This window comes from Argopecten irradians, chromosome 2 (assembly GCF_041381155.1).
Source record: "Argopecten irradians isolate NY chromosome 2, Ai_NY, whole genome shotgun sequence".
Taxonomy (NCBI): domain Eukaryota; kingdom Metazoa; phylum Mollusca; class Bivalvia; order Pectinida; family Pectinidae; genus Argopecten; species Argopecten irradians.
The window spans coordinates 19,679,193-19,700,996 of NC_091135.1; the positions used below are offsets into that span (position 1 = coordinate 19,679,193).

Genomic DNA, 21,804 nt, shown 5'->3' on the forward strand with positions numbered 1-21,804 from the left:
TTTTAGGTTTTATTAGTTTAACATCCAATTAACAGCCATGGTCATGTAAGGACAAGCCACGTTTGTTGGTGGAGGGAAGCCAGAGTACCAAGAGTAAAAAAACCAACCAGCAGTTAGTAAATGGCAACTTCCAACAAGGGATTCAAACTTATGACTCAGAGCTGGAGGGCTTGCGTCAAGACTTTTAGTAACCACCTGGCCACTGCAAACAGATCTTGTTTACAATATTAATAGCATGACTGAGTATACATGTATTTGACTTTATGTATATGTGTATGCCATTCAAAACAAAATTAGAGTTTCAAGTGGATTTTTTTATTGAGACTGAAAGATAATTTTACATTTTCAAAACACATAGTTACTCATTTTTACAGTATAAAAACAATATATTACACACATGGTCTAATACTTACATAGCTTTAACAAATATTTACATATGATATATTCTTCTTGTATAAAATAACTTTATAACAAACAAATTTTCCAACCACACACACTCTCATTTTCTTTTCAAATCTTTTTACATATCCTTTCCTCTCCCAAATATATAACATCATTCCAGAGAATGCTATGAAGTCTTCATATTATTTCAGTACATTTTGTTTTGTTTTATGGATAGATTTCCAAAATTTTGATATTAAGTTTCATTTTTAGACTTATAAATCCAAAACTGAGGTAAAACAGATAAAATGTATTCATTTCTTAATGATGCGTTCTCATTGTTAGATAGTATTATTGCTATGTAATTGTAATTGTAATGCTTGACATATACATTATTTTGTATTTTAGAAACCTACCGGTAATGATAATAATATATATATGCTATAAGATGAATGTACTTAACTAAAGATTTTGATCAAGATGGAATTTTCACTAATTAAATAGATTCACAAACAATAAAGACTTTACAGTTGATTAACAGTATTTTGTACTGTCAGTGAATCAAACAAATCTATTATGTACAAAATTTATGTATTAAGACTTATTCATCATTTGTATAATTAATTTTGACCATTAGAGTATAGCCTATTTATAGACGAATAGAATCAGGTATAACAAAGACATGCAAGGACGGGGTCAATATAATAAATTATCTCTTATTATTAAAACTATATTTGATTTTGTAAATTCTATACATCATGCAAATATGTAAACAACAACCTCATTATCAAAAAAAGAAAAGAATTCTTTTTTTTTCAAAAATGTTTGAACAACAGCAGTTTGAGTGTAGGTAAATACATTTAGGTAATATTCAATTTTATGCTATGTTAGTGCATGGAAATACCAATGAACTCCTTCCAAAAATAGATACATATGAATTCTAATTGCATCATAAAGATCCAACCTTTTTGAAACTAAAAAACATTACGTATGATATCTAAGCATAAAAATAGTGCTGTTTTTGATAAAGTTGCTAACAGTAGCTTAAATGTTTGGGTTTGTTTTATGTCCTTTTGCCATACTGAGTGTCACTTAAGGATATGCCAAGTTTTCGAGGTGAAAGAAGAAAGTTGGGAGTACCTGGAGACAAACCACTGTCCTACTGTCAGTATCTGCCAACAGCTGCCCAATGTGTATTTCAAGCTTGATTGCACACCCAGAGGTGGAGAGTAAGTGGTTATACATGTAGGAATCTTTGATCACTGAGTCACAACAAGTTCTGTTAGATTGTTAAATCTGAAGTATTGGCAGATTATGAATACATGAGAGATCCAAATATGAGACATTACGGTTTTTTTTTTTCTAAACTGTTAAAAACTAGAATATCAAGAGTTCTCTTTATAAAGAGAATCCTTTATGTTGAACCATTCATTAAACATGCTTAACAATGATGAAAATTCACTGAAATCAGATTTAAAAGGCGATACGCTTTCCTCTGACTTCATTATAGATGTGGATGAAAAATAACAAATCAACAATAGTCTGGCATCCAGGAGGACATCTATCGAGTTGGTGCCCGTAGTTGGTCAATTTTTGTGTTTGTTCTACTGGCTGGGAAAGGTGTTGGGGCGTTGGAAGCTAGGTAAGGTGTACTATCAGGCATTCCCGGAGAAAAGGCTGAGAAATATTCAGCAGCAAACTGTACAACATCATCAGGCTTTCGGAGAAGAAGGAACTGGAGAAAATCTGCTAGTATATTCTTAAGTTCAGGATGATGACGCACATATGTTCCATGGTCAGCTTTCAACTCCTCCTGTGTTAATAAAACAAAATAAAAATTTAAATAAATATTTTAGTAATTTTGAACAATGAAAGTGAATTGAAAATAGTTCTATTAATTTTAATGAAAGACTGAAATGCATGGTCTTGAAATTAACTTTCATTCAATCATTTATTTTTCAATAATGTTTTAAAGCATTTTTTCGATTATTCCAGACATTTGAATTTGAATGGAACTTACCTTGCGGTCGAGAAACTTTGAGTAAAGCTGCATATCCTCATCCCATGTTAATGGTCGCTTTTCAAAAGTTGGCTTGGGTGGTTCCTCATCTGGGAGAAAATATTTTCATATTACAGTGTAACCTAAATAATGATCTAATAATCCAGATCCCTGCCTATTTCGGCTTAACTGTTTGGTATTTTCCTTCCTTATTATTGATAGTAATTTAAAAAGTCTAAATCCAGAAACCTGGTCATTAGTTTATCAATATCTTTTTCACATGGAAATTAAGTTGCAAAACAGATTTTCAAATGTAAGCAAATAAAATAGATTTATTTTACAAAGATTCAGATATGCATTTTCGTATTCCATAAAACTGAAATGATTCAAGCTTACTGAAGAATATAGCGTATAATGTACCGTATTAAGCCAAACAAATGAAGCCTAGCTTGCCTAACAAAACTCCACTTTACTACGTTATATGACAGAATGACAGAAAAATACAATATAAAATGATGCATATATAAAACTGACCTCTCATAATCAGGTTTGGTACTCTGGCTAGCTTCATTGTCACAGGAGAACCCACCTGTACCCGATTTGTTAAATGTCTAAAATAAGATGGGAAAGTTTCAATAGATATTGATGACAGTTACATGAAATGCTAATCAAACATTGATCTGCAGAAAATCTTATTTAATAGTGGTTTTACTATCATTTTGCACAAAATAAAAGGATATACATGTACATTATAATACAACTGAAATGAAAAATACTTTATATATATAATTTCATTATTTCAAATATGAAGGTTTAGAAATTTATGGTCGGTGGTTTTTCTCCAGTTACTATGTCTTTTCTCCACTAACACACGTCCTGACACGTCCTTACATGACACTGGATTTTTATAAGACGTTACACTATTAACAATAAAAAGTTAATATCGGATCCATAACATAATAAAACATCTGTACTATCGTTTGTTTTCCAGTATTGTGGACCTAGTTATACGGTTATGTTTTTGTTCCTTGTATCAATATGGGTATCATATTAAAAAGAATCTTGAGTAACAAAAAAAAAAAATTTTGAAATGCAATTTTAATTATCAATCCTGATGAATTCAAAGAGAAACTTCAGATCTTTTCATCTCTATGGTACATATTTAATTTCTATTTTTACTGCACATAAATCATCGACCCCTAAGATTACCCATCCTGCATGAAATATGACTGCCATGTGGTTGGGAGGTCAACTACAGAGTTAATGGTTCTCTCTATCCCGTATACACGAATTTCAGTTCCGTCGACTGTCTGTGTTCTGTCCTCCAAAGGTCGCTAAAATAAGACAAAGGTCATAAGTTAATAGCAGATTTGTAGTTGAACTTAGTTAAGAAAAGGATAATAATAAAACTGGACGTTGAGTCTATCTATGCAGAATTATAAATGTATGTCCCTAAAACAATATTTTCCTGCCAAAAGTCTACCGGTATATCGATTTTTGATTATCAATAAAATTTACTTGCATGTTTACAATTATACATTTATAACGATAAAGAAGAGAAAAATCTGTAATTTCTTTTAATTTCTCTTTTAAAAGTTGTTCCCCTTTTCATTAAAATGTCTGTGTAACTGTGTTTATACTTACATATATAGCTGCACATATGTTTGTGTCAGAGTCAAAAGACAGAAGTTGAAATTCTTCAGAACGGAAGTTTTTCTCAATAAGAAGTCTATGTAGCAGTAAATTGGAACCTGATGAAGAAATTTAAATCAATTATCTTGATTCTTTTATAAAATTCCATCATGCACATATTGTCGATGCAAATTCCAAAATGCAGATCTTACTTTTGTTTCAATTAAAAAAAGTATGGAAAAATAAAATTTATATTTCATTGAATTTAAGTGTGTTTGTTAGTATAAAATAAATTCTCTGCAAATGATATGTGAACAATCATACAAGTAGCAAGTTTTTATTGATGATTAAGATGTATTATAGATATAGCGCCTGCAGTACATGTATATAATTTTACCTACCTTCTGATATAAATCCACGCATCTTTGGTAATTCAATGCTTCTAGCTGATCTTTGAATATCCTGTAAATTTTATGTCAAGTGATGAAATAAAGTTCAAGAAGACCATAAAAACAATATATATATACTATACAGTCAATTTATTTTGCTTATACAATATAATCCTCCTGGGGTTTTTTTTCAATGTTTTTCTGGACCTGTCCTTGATAAACGTGAATAAGGAATACGATATAAACTAGTTATGAGCCAAAGACTACCGTAATAGGCCTATAATCAACCAACACCAGGCCTCTCATAGCATAAACTCAACTCTTTTGCGGTGTGACTATTAACTATTAATTCATTTACCCCTGAAAATATATAATATTTCAGTGTTTTAATTCAAAGTGTTCAAATGAAACAACTTAAGGGGTGAATCTGTACTAGATCCTAACCATACCGATATTCCAGAACTACAGACAGATACCCACCTCTCCTTGAGTGATAACTCTGTTCACCACATAGCAGTCATCCTGTTTCACAATAAATGTTTTTCTGTCCAGGGGACAATTTTCAAGCTGAAACAGAATTATAAAGAGAATTGCATGGTCTCATTCAAAAATACAATATCATATATAAGTTTATCATTCATTATATCACATTTTTCAAACAAATGATGAAACAATTAAAACCAGCTAATAAGAGCAAAAAACTTTTTACAACAAAGCAAAAATGTAAACTATCGATAAATGACATATATACCTTGACATATTCATGATGCTGTTGTTCGATGGTTTCAAGATTTTGTCCGACATAAGCTGTAATTGAGGTACCACAAGGAACACCATCTATAGAACCATGGCTGTTAGCGTGTATGAGATAGCACTCTTGCTGTTTGTGACGTGTGGGCTCTACGGACACGGTAAACTCGCCTAGTTCTCTCCCCTGTTTTGAGCCACTAGTGTAGGTGTCAGATGAAGTTGTTAACAGGCTGTCATCGAACATCAAATATTTAAAGTCTTCTTCTGGCACTGTAACGAAAAAAGGAAAACAACTGTTTTATAAGGTTATTTAATCCATTATTGAAATATTGGTTTGTTTAGTCTTATGTCCTATTAACAGCCAGGGTTATGTAAGGACATGCCAGGTTTGTTGGTGGAGGAAAGCCGGAGTACCCGGAGAAAAACCACCGGCCAGCGGTCAGTACCTGGCAACTGCCCCACATGGGATTTGAACTCGCATCCCAGAGGTAGAGGGCTTGTGGTAATATGTCGGGACATCTTAACCACTCGGCCACCGCGGCCCCTATTGAAATATGAATAACATGTGACATGTACAGCCGTATTAAGTTAAGATCATAGAAGATGACACACAAATATAAAACATATCACACTGTTTTCCAGCCGTGGTAAGTCCTGGACTTGTAAGGCCGATCTATATTTCGTTTTATCCTTGATCCTCTTCTTGTTGCGCAAAGAGGTAACAGTTTACATTATGTATATTATAAAAACATTATATAGAATTAAATGGTTAAAAGTTTTAAAAAAGAAAATTCTGGTAAGCAGCAGTACAGTTTCACTAGCTTACACCTGTTGAGTCCTGTTTGCTTTTCTAAATAAGTTTTGATACTGCAACTATAATCAACTATCAACCTTGACTGGATCATTACTTAGATATTTATGACAATAGTAGTGATTGTACAGTATATCCTATCTTCCTATCATGTGATATTGGTAAGAAATCTGAGATTCTTATTTATAAGCGACACAGTGACACTAAAATAGATTGTGTTTCCGGTAACCCGGCCGACCCTATAAAATCAGTGCCTACTCAAAAACTTATTGTCAGTTTTGTCCTCAAGCAAACAAATAATAACCTAAATTTTGTTTGGTTATTCACAAAATCCAGAACTTTGGTACAAATTCTGTAAATCTAAGACACCAATAGTCTGCTGGGAATCAAATCCATGGTTTATATAAGGTTGAATAAAGTCTACTTCAGTTTTTCACTGCAAGACTGGGATAAAGAGAAAAAAATAATTAAAAAAAAAAACAAAAACAAAAAAAATCCCTAACTACCGACCCTTCATTTTTAAAGGGTGTTACCACAAACAAGAATGATTTTTTTTTAATTTGGCCTCACTTCAATTGTGGTTAGTACAATAACCTATATAGGACACAACAATTATCAACTTGAAATGCACTTAACATAAAGTTCCTAAAACTTTATTGGTCATACATATTTTGTTTTTATATTATGGAGAAATCATGACTGTATACCTATACTGTCCAAAAAATTGAGGGCAGCATCACTGGGCTCGGGTATTTCCTCCGGCACCGTTTCTTGGACTGTTGTGGGCACTTGAGAAGGTGCCTCTGATGTTGTAATGCTAGAAAATAAAACACAACAAATTTATTTAAGTATTTACAATTTTGATAGTTCTTATTGTAATAAATGTGTAGTTGATCACTTCAAAATGATAAAATTAGGACTATACGTATATAGTTCAGTATATTTTTTTACCCAAACCATTCAGCTAGCCACAGTAGATAAAGACTCAAAACAGGAGGAGTAACAGAACTAGATTTGGATTAGAATGACAAGGTGACAAGGTACATGCATAATCTATCTAGCTTTTTTTCGTCTCTGGAGCCTATCAAGAAAAAATATTACACTCTTGAGGACTTTGAAAATTAATACATTTCCCTAGTACAACCTGACCATAGCTAAAGACTATGTGTTCCTAGTTTGAAGCCATTCTGGCAGAATATTCTTTACTTCGATCTGTATCATAATGACCACTTTCACCTTCATCAGATTGAGTTAAGGGTTAAAAGTGGATACATATGTAACAGGAGTTGTATCCCTAACAATGATTTAGCACAAAATAATAAATTTGAAACACTACATTAAGTGTCTAGCCCAGTCAGAAAGTAACATCCGATAATAAATAGACTAACTATATACATATAGCTACTATAGTGTCCTCTCACTCATGTTATGGGAATACTATAGTACACATGTTAATTAGTAACTTTATGTAACCGGGGGTGTATTGGGGTATGGAAATATAATGCCAATCCGGAACTTCGCCAATTTATTAATGGAATTAATAAATCATCAATTGCAAGTGGACCCTCCATGTGGTGCAGAGCCCAACATGGCTAGACCACAATGACCATAGTTAGCGGTAATACCGGGCTGGAGATGTTATAATCACATACATCCAAGTCAAGTCAAGGCTGTCTCAATTTTACCAGACGATACCATGTCTGCCCAGGTATAACTTTGGCAGGAAAACCAATAAAGGCCGAACTGACCAGTGACCCCTGGGTAAACCAGCAGACCATAACATATACATGTATATATAATAAGTATAAAACTGGCGGGAATATTTGAAAGATTAAAATAAACAATGATAGGTTTTTTCCAAGCAAATCTTTATTTGTAGCAATATTGTGGGTCTTTTAATTGGAATTAGGTGCTTTGTTGTAATAGCAACCTTCTGGTTGATGATCTTAAACGTCATGGTCATTCTCGCGTCTTTACAGCAATCTTCGAGACTGCGCCAGTTTAGTACTTCCAACATAACCTCCGACACTAGATGTGTTATGGAAGCGGTTGGAGACAAAGCGGGCAGCTTGGCGCTGTACCATTTCCACCTAATCTATATCTTTCTTTAAATAGGGGTCCCATACTGCGCTAGCATATTAAACCTGAGGGCGGACCAGGGACTTATAGGCCTTTTCTGTGATGGAACACAATGATACTTTGAGGATCCATCTCAGGAAGCCAAGGGTGGAATTAGCTTTTTTACTGATGTTGTTAATATGGGTGTTCCATTTTAGATCTGAATTAATGGTGACACCGAAGTATTTCGCCTCAGTCACATGTTCTAGTTCTTGACCATGAAGTACATATGGGTTGATGGTGGGTTTGATGTTTTTAGTGACAGTGAGGTCTTGGTATTTCCCAGGATGGAAAGCCATTTTTTTCCATTTTTCCTCCCATTGGGCCAATTTGTCTAGGTTTCTTTGCAGGTATGTGGCATCCTCTGTGGATGCAACTGCTAAAATACATAATGGTATCATCTGCAAAGAGCCTAATGGAGGAAGAGATGCCATCCACAATGTCATTGATATAATAAAGAAAAAGACCGAGGACCAAGCCCTGGGGGACCCCGGATCTTTAGACTTACTGGGACAGGGTTGGACATTTCCCCCTTGACAATGACACGTTGGGATCTATTATTTAGGAAATTTTGTATCCAGGTGTTAGTTGTTTTTTGTAAAACCATAGCCTTCCAATTAATGAATAAGTAGGTCGTGACTCACCTTATCAAATGCCTTACTGAAATCCATTATTAGAATGGCTGTTTGTTTACCATGTTCTATATTTGTTGTAATGTCATCTATGAATTCAATGAGCTGGCTCTCACAAGACCTAGACTGCCTAAAACCGTGTTGTAAGGGATATAAAATGTTGCTTTTGTCAGCGTGGTTCATGATGTTACTCACTATGACATGTTCAAATAATTTGCAACATATACAAGTGAGAGAAATTGGACGGTAATTTTCTGCATTGAATTTCTGACCTTATTTTAATACAGGGGCTATGTAGGCTCTTCTCCAGTCTGATGGTACATGACCTGTGTCTAGTGGTCTTTGGAAGATGAAACAGAGAATGGGGGAAATATCTACAGCTAGCTCTTTAAGTACTTGAATGTATCATGTAACATGTATCATTATGCATATTTTGGATATGTTGTTTGTGATATGTTGCTGTACGTTATTATTTATTAGTAAATGTGTATGATTGCAGTGCATTTTTCTATTTATCAGCAATATCATTGTAGTGATAACAACGACTGTCTAACGACGAGGTACAATAAGACTTGTTAACCTTAAAGATCTCTCCTATCCTGACCGATTAAAGGCCTTGGGTATCACAACACTCGAGTATAGAAGACTGAGGTCTGATATGGTGGAGATCTTTAAAAATAATCAACAAAATCAACATTGTTACCAGTGAGAACATGTGTACTCCATGAGACACACAGGTACAAGAGGTCACAACAAAAAACTCTACAAAAACCATTTCGGTTTAATTCAGCAAGAAAAGTTTTCAGTAACAGGATAGAGGAGTCCTGGAATTTTCTCCCTGTTGATGTGGTCAATGCTGAGAATCTGAACATTTTCAAAAATAGATTAACCATTTAACTGCCAACGGGCCGATTTGGGCCGATCATACCAGTCCCTGACTGCCAAAGGCCGATTTGGGCCGATCGTACATATGCCCTGACTGCCAAAGGCCGATTTGGGCCGATGGGGATACATTTATTTTACTATAAACACATATTTTAACCTAGACATAGAAGACAAGACATAGATCATGTTTATTGATAAAATTGCATTTCCTGCAAAATAACGGTGTAATGGTGTACTGACGCCATTGACATTATGACGTCATGTATCATGACGTCAGACATTGACGGCGTGATGGCGTGGTTCCGCGTATTTCCCCCGAAGAAAATCGAAGAAATGCAAGATTTCAATAAAATCCAAGACTGATCAACATGCCTCCAAGGGATGCCAGGCCCATTATATACTTTTTGCTTTTATTTCCTGAATGCCTGATGAAGGAGATCGTTCGTCAAACAAACAGGTAAACAGGCAACATGATAAACAGTCTGCGTTAACAAGTGCGACGTGATTACACCTAGTACCAGTAATATTGATTTACAAAGTTGAATGGGAAAAGAATATATTTGATTATCAACCTTAGAACTATTATTTGTCATGCACTTTGTGAATGGATCTTTTTATAAGTTTTAATAAGAAAGTGCATTAGAAATGAATTTTTTTATCAAATGTTGTGAAGCATTTAGATATAACGGTAATCAGCAAAATATATAGCACAATAACATTGACAAAATTATACACTATACAGCCCATCACTTCAATGTCTGTGTATTATATGTTTTTTACTTAATATCACATAAAATAAGCACAGTCTTGTAAATAACATTCAAAGCTTTACGGTAAATCCAAAAAATCTTTCTTTCATTGTACCTTTCATAAATATAAATATCGTCCCACTCGTCCCTACCCTGTACCTATACTTCTGATATTACATGTATTTGATAGAACCGATCTACTGTATACATGTATTTGATAGAACCGATCTACTGTATACATGTATTTTATAATACCGATCTACTGTATACATGTATTTTATAATACCGATCTACTGTATACATGTATTTGATAATACCGATCTACTGTATAAATGTATTTGATAGTACCGATCTACTGTATACATGTATTTGATAGTACCGATCTACTGTATACATGTATTTGGTAATACCGATCTACTGTATACGTGTATTTGACAATACCGATCTACTGTATACATGTATTTGACAATACCGATCTACTGTATACATGTATTTGATAGTACCGATCTACTGTATACATGTATTTGAAAATACCGATCTACTGTATACATGTATTTGATAATATCGATCTACTGTATACGTGTATTTGATAATACCGGTGTATTTTACAAAACCGATACGTGTATTTGATAATATCGATCTACTCTATACGTGTATTTGATAATATCGATCTACTCTATACGTGTATTTGATAATATCGATCTAATCTATACGTGTATTTGATAACACCGGTATACTCTATATACATGTAGCATGCAGTACATATATTTTAAAAACGTAATCTATTCCTTGATTGCAGTTTTATTGTCATTTACATGTATCTGTATTTATTACTTTGGCAGATATGCGAGGAATTATCTGCGAACGACAGAAAATTTAGGCAGGTTCGCACGAGCGCATAGATGGAAACCATTGACAGTACAGACGTTCAAATCCTTTTTGGCCATATTTTTTAACATGGGAATTGTTAGAAAGACCTCCATAGAAGAGTATTGGAATTCGATGTTACCGAGCCAACTTTCATCCTGGTTTAAGACAGTTTCTTCTAGGAATACATTCCAAAACATCTTAAAGTTCCTGCACGTGGCTGATTATCGGAGATTGGCAGACAGACAGGTGTGTGTTATTGAGTGATATAGCTTAGGCCCAGACTTATGTTTTTATATAAAATATGAAATGTGAGCATTCATTAAATAACAGAGACTAAAAGCCTGTCATACTTCCTTCTATGAAATTGTAAAGCTAATTTGTCGTCCCTGAATGTTGTAATACGATACAGTAAAAGACTTATCAAAATTGTACGATGTATACAGTTTTTCATGTGACATGTTTATTAGAATGTTTCATTATTTTGCAGCATCCAGCTTATGATCCAGCTGCACGCTTCAAACCACTGCTGACCTTCATTAACAGAATGTTTCAAAGGTTTTTGATACCCAATCAGGAGCTATGTGTCGACGAGACGCTAGTGTCTGCAAGAGGTCATAGTATAATGCGTCAGTATATTCCAACCAAGGCAGCCAAATTCGGTATCAAGTTCTGGATGCTGTGTGAAGCGGCAACTGGATACGTCATCCGGATGATGATTTACAGAGGGCGACAATTTGATCCAACACCAAGAGGAGAGTTGCAGGGAACTCATGTAGTGGAAACTCTCTTGAGAGAAACCTCCCTATTTAACAAAGGCTACCATGTTTTCTGTGATAGCTATTTCACTTCTCTTAATCTTGCATCACGTCTTTTAACACGCAATACCTATGTAACGGGAACACTGAGAAAAAATCGCCCAATGCCGCGTACCATTCAGCAGGCAGACCCCCAGGCTGGCACTGCCATTTACATGCGCCAGAGAGATGTTCTTTGTGTAGCATACAAAGACGAGGTGGGTAAAAAACCAGTGCGTATGTTGAGCACTTTACTTCCTGCTCAGGACCTCCAGACCGGACGCCCAAACATCATTCACCAATATAATAGGTACATGGGAGCTGTCGATTCGTCTGACGCTGTGATGAGCGCTTATAGCTGCGTTCGACGCAATAAAAAGGTTTGGAAGAAAGTAGTATTGCATCTGTTTCATCGAATCATGATGAATGCCTATATTTTATACAAGAACAACACGACGGATAGAGTGGTTTCAAGACTTAAGTTTATTCAGATGGTGATAGAAGATTTAGCTGGAGTTCAGCCCGACGCACAAGTAGCAAGACCGAGACCGAGGAGATGTCATGTAGACTTCCTCCCGCAACGGAAGGAAAAAGACTGTTGCGTATGCTCTAGCCGTGCTCGCGGAGGAATCAGGCGCCGAAGCCGAACTGCATGTACGCTATGCAGGAGAGGATTGCATAGAGAATGTATTCGATTACACCACTGCATAGAAATGTAGATTTAAAACTACAACATCAACTGAAATACAAGAATTATGTATATAGGCCTGTGTTGTGTAAACTTTGTTTTGAAAATACACGGGATTTCACTCAAAAATCTATAGTTATTTTAGAAGTTAATAAATATATCATTTTATGTAGGTCAAATTGACTTACGGTTGATCTTGAGAAAAAAAAACTTCTCTTTGTGTTGTTAATTAGTCAATATAGCACAGTGGTGTGTATATATACAATATAACTCAACTTTGATGGATTCATCATTTTTCATACGTCATAAACTCGCCTTTGTAATATTTAAAAACAGAAACATATGAAATGAGTAAGTATGATATAAAAAGTATTAGTATATCAATACAACGTATACAAATTTATTCATATTTTCTTTCTTCTAATAATCATGAAGGCGAGGGTCTGTATCAGTGTATATGCATTAGGCCTAATCTCCAGAAGAAACAACGCAAAAATGAAATGACGTCATAATTGTCGTAACGTCATAATTGGCAGATCAGCTATTTGACAGTTCAAATTTGGCGACGTCAAAAACTTGGCAGTCTAAGGGTTAAACAAGCACTGGAAAAACCACGCCACGAAATTTTTACCATCACCCTAGGAACAACAGTATGTGCATATATTATGCACAAACCTAGGACATACTATTAAGTATTTTAAGCAATCACTTTAAATATTTACCATTACTGTAAATATCAATTTATATCCCTGCAAGTTTTTTTGGCTTTCCAATGATGTTGGACTGATGAGAAACTGATGAGTGCTAGCGCATCAAGCAAAGACGAATGGCTAACAGTTCAACTCCAAAATACAACATAAAAATACAAACCTTGTAATCGTTGTTGCACTCATCGTGTTAATTATGCAGGATATTATGGTCAGACAGAATTTATGTTCCTGCTTCTGCCCCAATCACGTTTAAAAAAGGAAAAATTCAACTATTATCCATCTGTCAAGAGTAATAATGTCTCTATGGTAATAGCGATACTAATACTACTTCCGGTAATTTCATAATGGAGTTTTCTAAGTAAAATATTAGGGTTATAATTATCCGGAAAGGTAACAAAGTCGTTTGTTAATTAAATGATGTTTTCTGATAAATCGGCAATATTGATATTTAATATTGAATATTTGCTGATATTTGATTGAAGTTTAAATTTTTTAAAGCATTTTAAAAAGTACTCAATTGCTGAATAAAAAAGCTGTACTCAGTACCGTTGCTCAGTAGATCACATATTAGTATTTTCGATGTTTTATTACCATCTTAAAAAACCCCTAAAATTATTGATTCCATGATGCTGATTAATGCTTTTGCAGACGAAGTATATCTTTTAATGTAGATAATTTTTACGGTTCCGTCATTCTCCGTTTATTGCTTCGTAATTTAATGTAAAACTATGCAAGGGAGGTAATGGGCATCAAATTCTTCGTGCGTGTAATACCACTGTAGAAATTAACATGGATCATCAAGAGAAGAAGCTGCAGTTACGACATCAGGTATGCCATAATAAAGATTAGCCTCCCGGTATAACGATTTGGAAAAGATAACGCAATACTACATTTTATGTTACTCTTCTTACCGATGCCAGTGGATTGTCATGTCTTGCTTCGCATAATATATGTCCTACTTTCACTTTCAATTTCGAGTGATTGTATCTGATTATGTTATTTGTAGAATCTCATTTGTGATTGATAAGTCATAACCGATAGTAAATGGAATTGGTTTCCTTTTCAAAATCGATAATACCTATTAAGAATGTTAAATCATTTTCATACATATCCATGTATTTTTAAGAATGTAAACATTTTCATACATATCCATGTATTTTGCAATTAATTGAACAATAATTAAATTAAGTATACATACACGTCATTCTTTTAATTACATTTTCTTTACAATCTTAATTTCTTTACATGTACATCGTTACTGTTGTTAGACATACTATCCACGGTTTTGTGTTTGTGTTGTTTAATTTCTACAATCAAACATACATATACATATGTACATGTATATACAATGTACTTGTATAAAATAATACTATTTACATGTAGAGTAAATACAGATATTAAATATTGCATTGTTAAATTGTTCTTCTTTGTTTTAAAGATCAAGGAAAAAGAAGTCCTTCAAAGTGAATTATCAACATTAAAGAAGGAAGTAGTAAGTTGATGCATGTTAAATACACCAATTAAGAAGTATCAGTATTTAAATGTGGTATGAAATTTAGATCAACATGATGGTTTTGAAGAAAAGGGATTAATTAAATTTACCCTTTTTAGAGCTACGCACTTACTTCTTTAACTTATGCTAAACATATTAATTTAATCCTTTTAACAACAACTTATTTGAAAAATTGATAATGTATAGATATTGTCCAAAGTAAGGGAATAAAAATGATGAAGTTGATATGGTTTCATTTGTAGAAAGTATACAAACAGCAACAGAACAGCAATGTGTTTTTCCTGGCAAGCAAAGACAATGTTTTTAGTGAATGCAAAAGTAAGTATTGTAACCATGTGTGTTCATTTCGACCCATACTTTTCTTTGTAAACAGAAGATAAAAGTAGCATTTGGTAAAGTCTATAGATCTATATGATTTATTAAAAAAAAACCATTTTCAAGCATTATATAAAATAAATTGATATTGAGATGTATTGATTTTATTTTACCAAACCAATGAAGCAATGAAGCTACATGTAGTATCCAATACATCACCTATTGTACATTACAGGAACCTTAGATAACTTGGTACAAGAATACAAAGATGTGGAGGCATCAGAACCTTCAGAAGATCAGGGAGAGGGCGAAACATAGTCCACATGAATGGACATGGAAGATTAGAAAAATATGATCCCATTTCAAGTCAGACATGGAATTATCAAGAGGAGTGATCTTAATCATCCAAATCTGATCAGGAGTCTGTAGAGAGTGTCTGATCTTTTTTGAAAACCAACAGTACCAGTAACATCCTTACAAAGACTATAAATGACTTTTATATCTGTACTTTGAAATGTCTAAAGAAGTACATAAAGAGATAGTGCATGGCTACAATTAAAATATTGAATGTACACAGTACTTATATTTTAATGCCATTTTAGAAACATGATACAAAATGTAATCATCTTCACACTTCTATGAGTTGGATTTATGAGAGGTGCTCTAGTTCTGTATTTGTTTGTTAGAACATTTGCCAGTTATTTTAATCCACTTATGATTAAGTATGTGAACATGTTACATGAATTTGGATTTTTTTTTTTTATCCTATGTGTTATACTGACGCTCAATAGATGAACAGTCTTCAAATATTTAAACAAAACAACCTTTGAGGATGTCTTACTAGCGGTTAAGTTATTGATGTGTCAAAACAGAATAATTTAGAAATGATTCAGATTAGGCAAAATGTTTTGTTGTATATTGTTGAATTATGAATAAATAATATTTAAAACCAACATAAATTAAAAAATTTTGTTTCAATTTAACAATTTAAGGGAATAATTTTTACAGCTTTAGAGAGAAATCTGACACATAATTGTTGGCAGTCCTATGTACTGTAGCTCGTGCCTCGGAAGTTGAGTTCAAGATCATCAGAGCCTCATTTTCATATCATCTCCTGTGCTAAACTTTTCATTCAAAATCATTTCTTCTTAAAATCTTAAAGGTATACGGAAATCTGCTACCCAAAAGCTCTTGAGCTTCATGTGAGAAACTACCATGAAAATAACATGATTTTGCCCATGAGCTTCTTACATGAATTTTAACATGCAAATGAGGTAAAAATCTCACATGGCTCACATGAGCTTTTAGGTAGTACCATGTGAGCTACCAAAAGGATATGAGCTTTACAAAGCATATGAACAATAGAAAAGCTCACATGAGAAATTTGAAAATAAATGTGTTGCAAAAAAACCCAATACAAATTGCCTTTTTGAATCCTTTCAAAATATTTGATTGTTGATAAATCATCGACTTTAATTCAATGATTCCATCATAGTTTGTTGTCCACTAATTCAGTTCCACCATAATATGATATGTCAGATGAACCAAAATACTATAATTAGCACAATTAGCCAGATCTGACATCATGGGCATAATAACTGTAATTAAGTTCAATACATGTATTATTTTGTTGTTTCAAAGTTATAGAGAAACTGAAATAGGAGAAAGTACCAGCACCAGACTTCAGCAGCTTGTTGCAGGCTTTAATATTTTAGTTTGTGTATCCTTAACTGAAATTATAGATCAAGAGTGTACTGGTGGTCAAGAATGCATTCATATTTAAACTGCAACTAAAATGTTTACAGTTATCAGCCAAACAAATTGTTGCAAAATTTGACAGAATTTGGGTTTTGATTTGTAATTCATATAGGTTGTCCACAAACACTTGTCCTCTAAGCTAACTGAGTATATCAATTACTTACCTGATTCATTAATGTTGAATCCAACAATAACTTTGCTTTCACATTCTGTTTTGTATTATAAACTATACACGTCTTTCACTTATAAGCACTCAGTCCAAAACAATCAAGCACTCAGGACTAAGGTCATACTCTATGCATATATGATCCCAATGCGACAATGGTATATAGAAAAAAAAAAATAGTTAAAGACATACATCGTTTTAGTTTTAAATGTTGACACAATAATTATCTAAAATCTGTTCATGTATAGGATAGTATTCGACTTCTTCGTTACATATACATGTATATCTCGTCGGTCGCACCATTATTCGTATACCAACATTCTAGTTAAAAGAATCTGAAAGCATATACACTTTAATCCAATGCACAGATCTTCGCTTTTCGTGAAATTTTGAATACGAACATACAAATTAATATCATTGCATGAAATTTCCTCATGAAGTTGTTCTTTTGGCGGTTGCTGTGGACCATGAATATAATGGTAGGGTAGTACATTGTATCATTGACGAACCATAAATATCTCTACACATTAAAACATTTGAAAGTTCCAACCACGAACCTAAAGTACACACGAATATTTTTTGTTACACACAACACGCAGTGTGTCACCCCGTCAAATCGTCGAATTATATTGTTACATAAACGTGTCACAGATTAACTTGTATTTTGATAAAATGGACAATAACGTAGCTACATGTACCACTGATCGAGCTAAAGCCTAACTTTGTTAATATATTACAAGTATTAAAGACCAGTCCAAAGCATAGATATGTGCAAACGTGTATGTTTTATGTAACATCTTTGACAGCCTTGTAACATGACGTCAATGTTCATGACCTGATGATTTGACGTTGCTAATTTTGTCAGTAAATTATGTAAATGTTGCCTTATTCAAAGTCGCATATCTCTTAAATGCTTTATCCTTCGGCCTTAATATTTTGTTGGTTTGGTTTGTTTATTTTTTTGCGTCCTATTAACAGCCAGGGTCATGTAAGGACGTGCCAGGTTTGTTGGTGGAGGAAAGCCGGAGTACCCGGAGAAAAACCACCGGCCAAGGGAGTGAGTGGAGAGATGAGAGTCAGGCTAGAGCAAGTGTGAAAGCTAAAGTAAGCTATGTGAGAGTCATGAAGTCATCATCTTTCTTACAAGGATTCACATTACGCTAATATTCAATTATAATACAATCGTGCAGAAAGAAGAATTGTGAATATTTATATATCGATTGAGTGATTTTTTTTTAATTGTTGTATATATCCATTGTCTCATTTTTTCCATATTTGCTAAAGATATTCTTCTTTCAGTGTCATCATTGTGCATTTTTTTTTTATTATTATCTATTTTCACCATTGTTTCAAATACACTGTATTTAATTTCTGAGCGAGTCATGAACCAAAAACATTGCATACAATTATAATTAACAAAATCAATTTCATGCCACACAATCTACATTTGTACATGTATACAACAAGTGCCATTGCCCTATATATCAGTCCATATAAAAAGGAAAAGGCTACGACACTCAAAACTTATACATAGAAAGTGAAAAAAGAGGGAAAAAATAACCTTTTACAAGTATGAATACTAATTGCCATATTTTGCATTATATTATTACAAACATGTATACGTACATGCAAATTAGATAATTCAAAGAAATTAATTTACAAGGTATCATTACACGCATTTAAAAAGTTATTTATGCATGTGTTGCTTGGCAAATGTCTAATTTTCTTTACATCGCTATACATTTTCAATTAGTTTTTTAATACCCTAAAAATGTCAATTTCCTTCGTTCTTTTTTCACTAACGTAGCACGTTTTATAAACAGAAAAATATATAATTGATACTAGGACATTTAAATCTTCATATACTGGCGATTCCGTTTTATAGCCGGCAATGATATATTTGATATTTGCTAAGTTCCTTCCAATTTTAATTTTCTTAAACGTTTCATTGACTTTTTCCCAGAATCTTTTTACATGTTCACATAAAACAAAGAAATGATCGTAATCCTCCGTTACCTGACATGTAGTACACAAAGGATTGGATTCTATTTCCATCTGTACAGTAACGTTTTACAGTGTAGTATACACATGAACAGTTTCCACCTAAAAAATTTTGATTTATTCTCATCCAAAGAGTGAAAACTAAAATTGAGACTTGTTTTTAATTGAGTATCGCTTGACAATTCAAATTTATTTTTCCAAAAATTAAATGTGCTTTAATTATACTTTTTTTTATTAATTGCTTTAATTAAAATACAGATCTATCAATGCATGTACAGCCACACCAACACACCAACAAAAATGGCTCCTAAACTGAAGTTCAAATTGACAGGAAGTTCTTTTTCATTGGTTAACTAGGACCACTCTTCAGAATGGAGATAGAAAAACAAAAAGCTCACATAAAATTTCTCATGTGCTAACATGGTAGCTTTTCAGTATTAAGACCTTTGATTTTTCCAAGTTCAGATTGTTCACATGGTCTGCTAGCTTTCCAAAAATCATGTGAGCTTTTGTTAGTTTTCAGAAAGCTCATGTGAAAACCAGATGAGTTTTTAAAGAGCTAACCTCAGCTCACACGGCTCACCTAATTTGTATAAGATTCTAACATCATTCTTATGTGAAGCTCATTTGCAGCTCATGAGCTTCTCATGAGCTTTGATTAGCTTTTTCTGTACGGGTGCACCAGGTACTTATATTTGAACTAAAGCATGCTGAGATGAAGAACCACCATGCTTGTTGAAATGAATGCCAATGACCTTTATTCAAGGTCACTGGTCATGAAAAGGTTACTCCTTTTTAAATCAATTACAGGTACTTTAATAAAATTGTTCATTGTATTTGGAATGTAGTATGTTAGAATGAAGTGCAAGGCCACATGGGTCAAATAGGCAAAAATCTTCAACAATTTTTTTCCAACTATTATAGTAGGCTTAAAACCCTGATATATCACTTGTAGCATGCTGGATTGATGTCTGCTGGCTTTACAGTGTAGATTGTTGAAAGGGATTGACCATCGTTCAAGATTACAGAGGTCAAATTGGGTTACTTCTTGGTCAATACCATGGACTGAAATGACCAGGACACAGATGAGTAATTTGGGTCCATTGGGCTAACTTGCTTTCCTGCTAGTTTCAAATTAGGACATACACATGTAACTAGGAATCTCAGGAACTAACACAGGAAGCTCAAGATTGAGCACAGATACATGTACAGTATGTTGCATAAACTTCAACTGCCAAATTTGATAGTAGTCTGTTAAAATACTGGTATACTTTTCAAATGTAAAAGGACCATCTGTCATTCTTTCCTCTTAGACTTACCTGCTGACCTTGATGGAGTCAGTATTCTTCTTTCTTATTTTTAGCTCACCTGGTTCGAAGCACCAAGATGAGCTTATGCCATACCATGGCGTCCGGTGTCTGTCCGACGGTCAACAATCGACTTCTTCTCCATAACCATTGGCCGGATTTCTACAAAATTTGACTGGTAGCATTCTTATGGGCTACTTACTGAAATTGTACAAATGATGGGGCTGACCCCCGGGGGCCTGAAGGGCGGTGTCAAAAGGGCTCAATTTGGCTATTTCCATATGAATGACTTCTTCTCTGAAACTAAGCATGGGATAGCAATCATAATGCAATGGCAGCATCCTTATAGGGTGGGGATTCAAAATTATACAAATGATAGGGCTGACCCCCCAGGCCTTAGGCACGGGGCAAAAAAATTAGGCTACTATTTTCATATAAATTACTTCCTCTCTGAAACTGTATTGGATAGCATATTTGTATGGTATCTATAGCATTATGATATGGTTAGGATTCGAAATTGAAGAAATTATGGGGTCAATTTTGCTATTTTTTCTAATGGTAAGAGTCTTTTTGATAATTATTAAAAAAAAAAAAAAGGTGAGCAATACAAGCCCTCTTGGCCTCTTGTTTTTATTCACATTTGTTTTACAAAACATGTAATCTTCAAAAAGAAGACATTATAACATTTGAATTTCTTACACCATACCTTCTATACACTATATCTTTCTCTCTCCTGTTTCATTCTATAACACACACGCCTGAATAACTTATTACTTCCATCCACTCCATCCACCATTCACATTGTCATTCCTTCATTCGTTCATCCATATATTCATTCATTCAATAAAATTGACGAATTCAATTTAACCACAGGAGTTTGACGTTTTGTCAATAATATATAGTACAAACATATAAAAAATACCCCTATATATACTATATAATGGGGACATTTTTTTATATGTTTATACTATATATTATTGACAGAACGTCAAACTCCTGTGATTTAACTAGCATTTCAATATATCAGTCCATTATAATCGTTAGACACCAAACAAATATATTTGCATGGTAAACTCTGTTTGAAAGTCATGAGTTTTCAATAATGTTTGTTTTATTAGAAGAGCACAGAGGAGGATTCACCAAAGGGAGATACTCTTTCACACAATGAACTGCACTTCATAACGCTAGGCTTAGTGGTTGGTACTCTTCATTGATGTACATACATATAAACCGTTAGACTTAATTAATATAACAATGATATGAAGAGAAGACCTTTGATTGCAAAAGTGTTTTTAAGTATTAAGAACTAACCTTCCATCCCCAATTCTAGACATAT

General features: G+C 33.7%; 3 protein-coding genes across 3 annotated transcripts; 2 read left to right on the plus strand and 1 right to left on the minus strand.

Annotated features, from left to right (window-relative positions):
* Window positions 1-299: 299 nt before the first annotated feature.
* On the minus strand, window positions 300-13,744 carry LOC138314749 (ciliogenesis-associated TTC17-interacting protein-like). The gene is made up of 10 exons (XM_069255245.1): window positions 13,569-13,744; window positions 6,670-6,779; window positions 5,153-5,421; window positions 4,882-4,968; window positions 4,414-4,474; window positions 4,025-4,131; window positions 3,590-3,714; window positions 2,915-2,991; window positions 2,402-2,490; window positions 300-2,194 (listed from the first exon to the last, which is right to left on the minus strand). Exons 1-10 carry the CDS (start codon window positions 13,589-13,591, stop codon window positions 1,943-1,945), a joined length of 1,200 nt encoding a protein of 399 aa, XP_069111346.1. The 5' UTR covers window positions 13,592-13,744; the 3' UTR covers window positions 300-1,942.
* LOC138314748 (piggyBac transposable element-derived protein 4-like) lies at window positions 11,089-13,272 on the plus strand. The gene is made up of 2 exons (XM_069255244.1): window positions 11,089-11,462; window positions 11,704-13,272. The coding sequence occupies exons 1-2, from the start codon at window positions 11,100-11,102 to the stop codon at window positions 12,727-12,729; spliced, it is 1,389 nt and encodes a 462-aa protein (XP_069111345.1). The 5' UTR covers window positions 11,089-11,099; the 3' UTR covers window positions 12,730-13,272.
* A 381-nt stretch (window positions 13,745-14,125) lies between the features above and the next one.
* On the plus strand, window positions 14,126-16,624 carry LOC138314752 (ASNSD1 upstream open reading frame protein-like). The gene is made up of 4 exons (XM_069255249.1): window positions 14,126-14,236; window positions 14,847-14,900; window positions 15,164-15,239; window positions 15,472-16,624. The coding sequence occupies exons 1-4, from the start codon at window positions 14,198-14,200 to the stop codon at window positions 15,552-15,554; spliced, it is 252 nt and encodes an 83-aa protein (XP_069111350.1). The 5' UTR covers window positions 14,126-14,197; the 3' UTR covers window positions 15,555-16,624.
* The last annotated feature ends 5,180 nt before the right edge of the window (window positions 16,625-21,804 follow it).

Excerpts from the sequence above, each read along its gene's own strand:
- LOC138314748 (XM_069255244.1), top strand. The coding sequence starts at position 11,100 with ATGCAGTACATATATTTTAAAAACGTAATCTATTCCTTGATTGCAGTT. Across the intron at positions 11,463-11,703 it reads GGAGATTGGCAGACAGACAG|CATCCAGCTTATGATCCAGC; the intron begins GTGTGTGTTATT and ends ATTATTTTGCAG.
- LOC138314749 (XM_069255245.1), bottom strand. The coding sequence starts at position 13,591 with ATGAGTGCAACAACGATTACAAG. Across the intron at positions 5,422-6,669 it reads CAATTTTTTGGACAGTATAG|TGCCAGAAGAAGACTTTAAA; the intron begins GTATACAGTCAT and ends TTTTCGTTACAG. Across the intron at positions 4,969-5,152 it reads AGCATCATGAATATGTCAAG|CTTGAAAATTGTCCCCTGGA; the intron begins GTATATATGTCA and ends ATTCTGTTTCAG.
- LOC138314752 (XM_069255249.1), top strand. The coding sequence starts at position 14,198 with ATGGATCATCAAGAGAAGAAGCTGCAGTTACGACATCAG. Across the intron at positions 14,901-15,163 it reads CAACATTAAAGAAGGAAGTA|AAAGTATACAAACAGCAACA; the intron begins GTAAGTTGATGC and ends TTTCATTTGTAG. Across the intron at positions 15,240-15,471 it reads TGTTTTTAGTGAATGCAAAA|GAACCTTAGATAACTTGGTA; the intron begins GTAAGTATTGTA and ends TGTACATTACAG.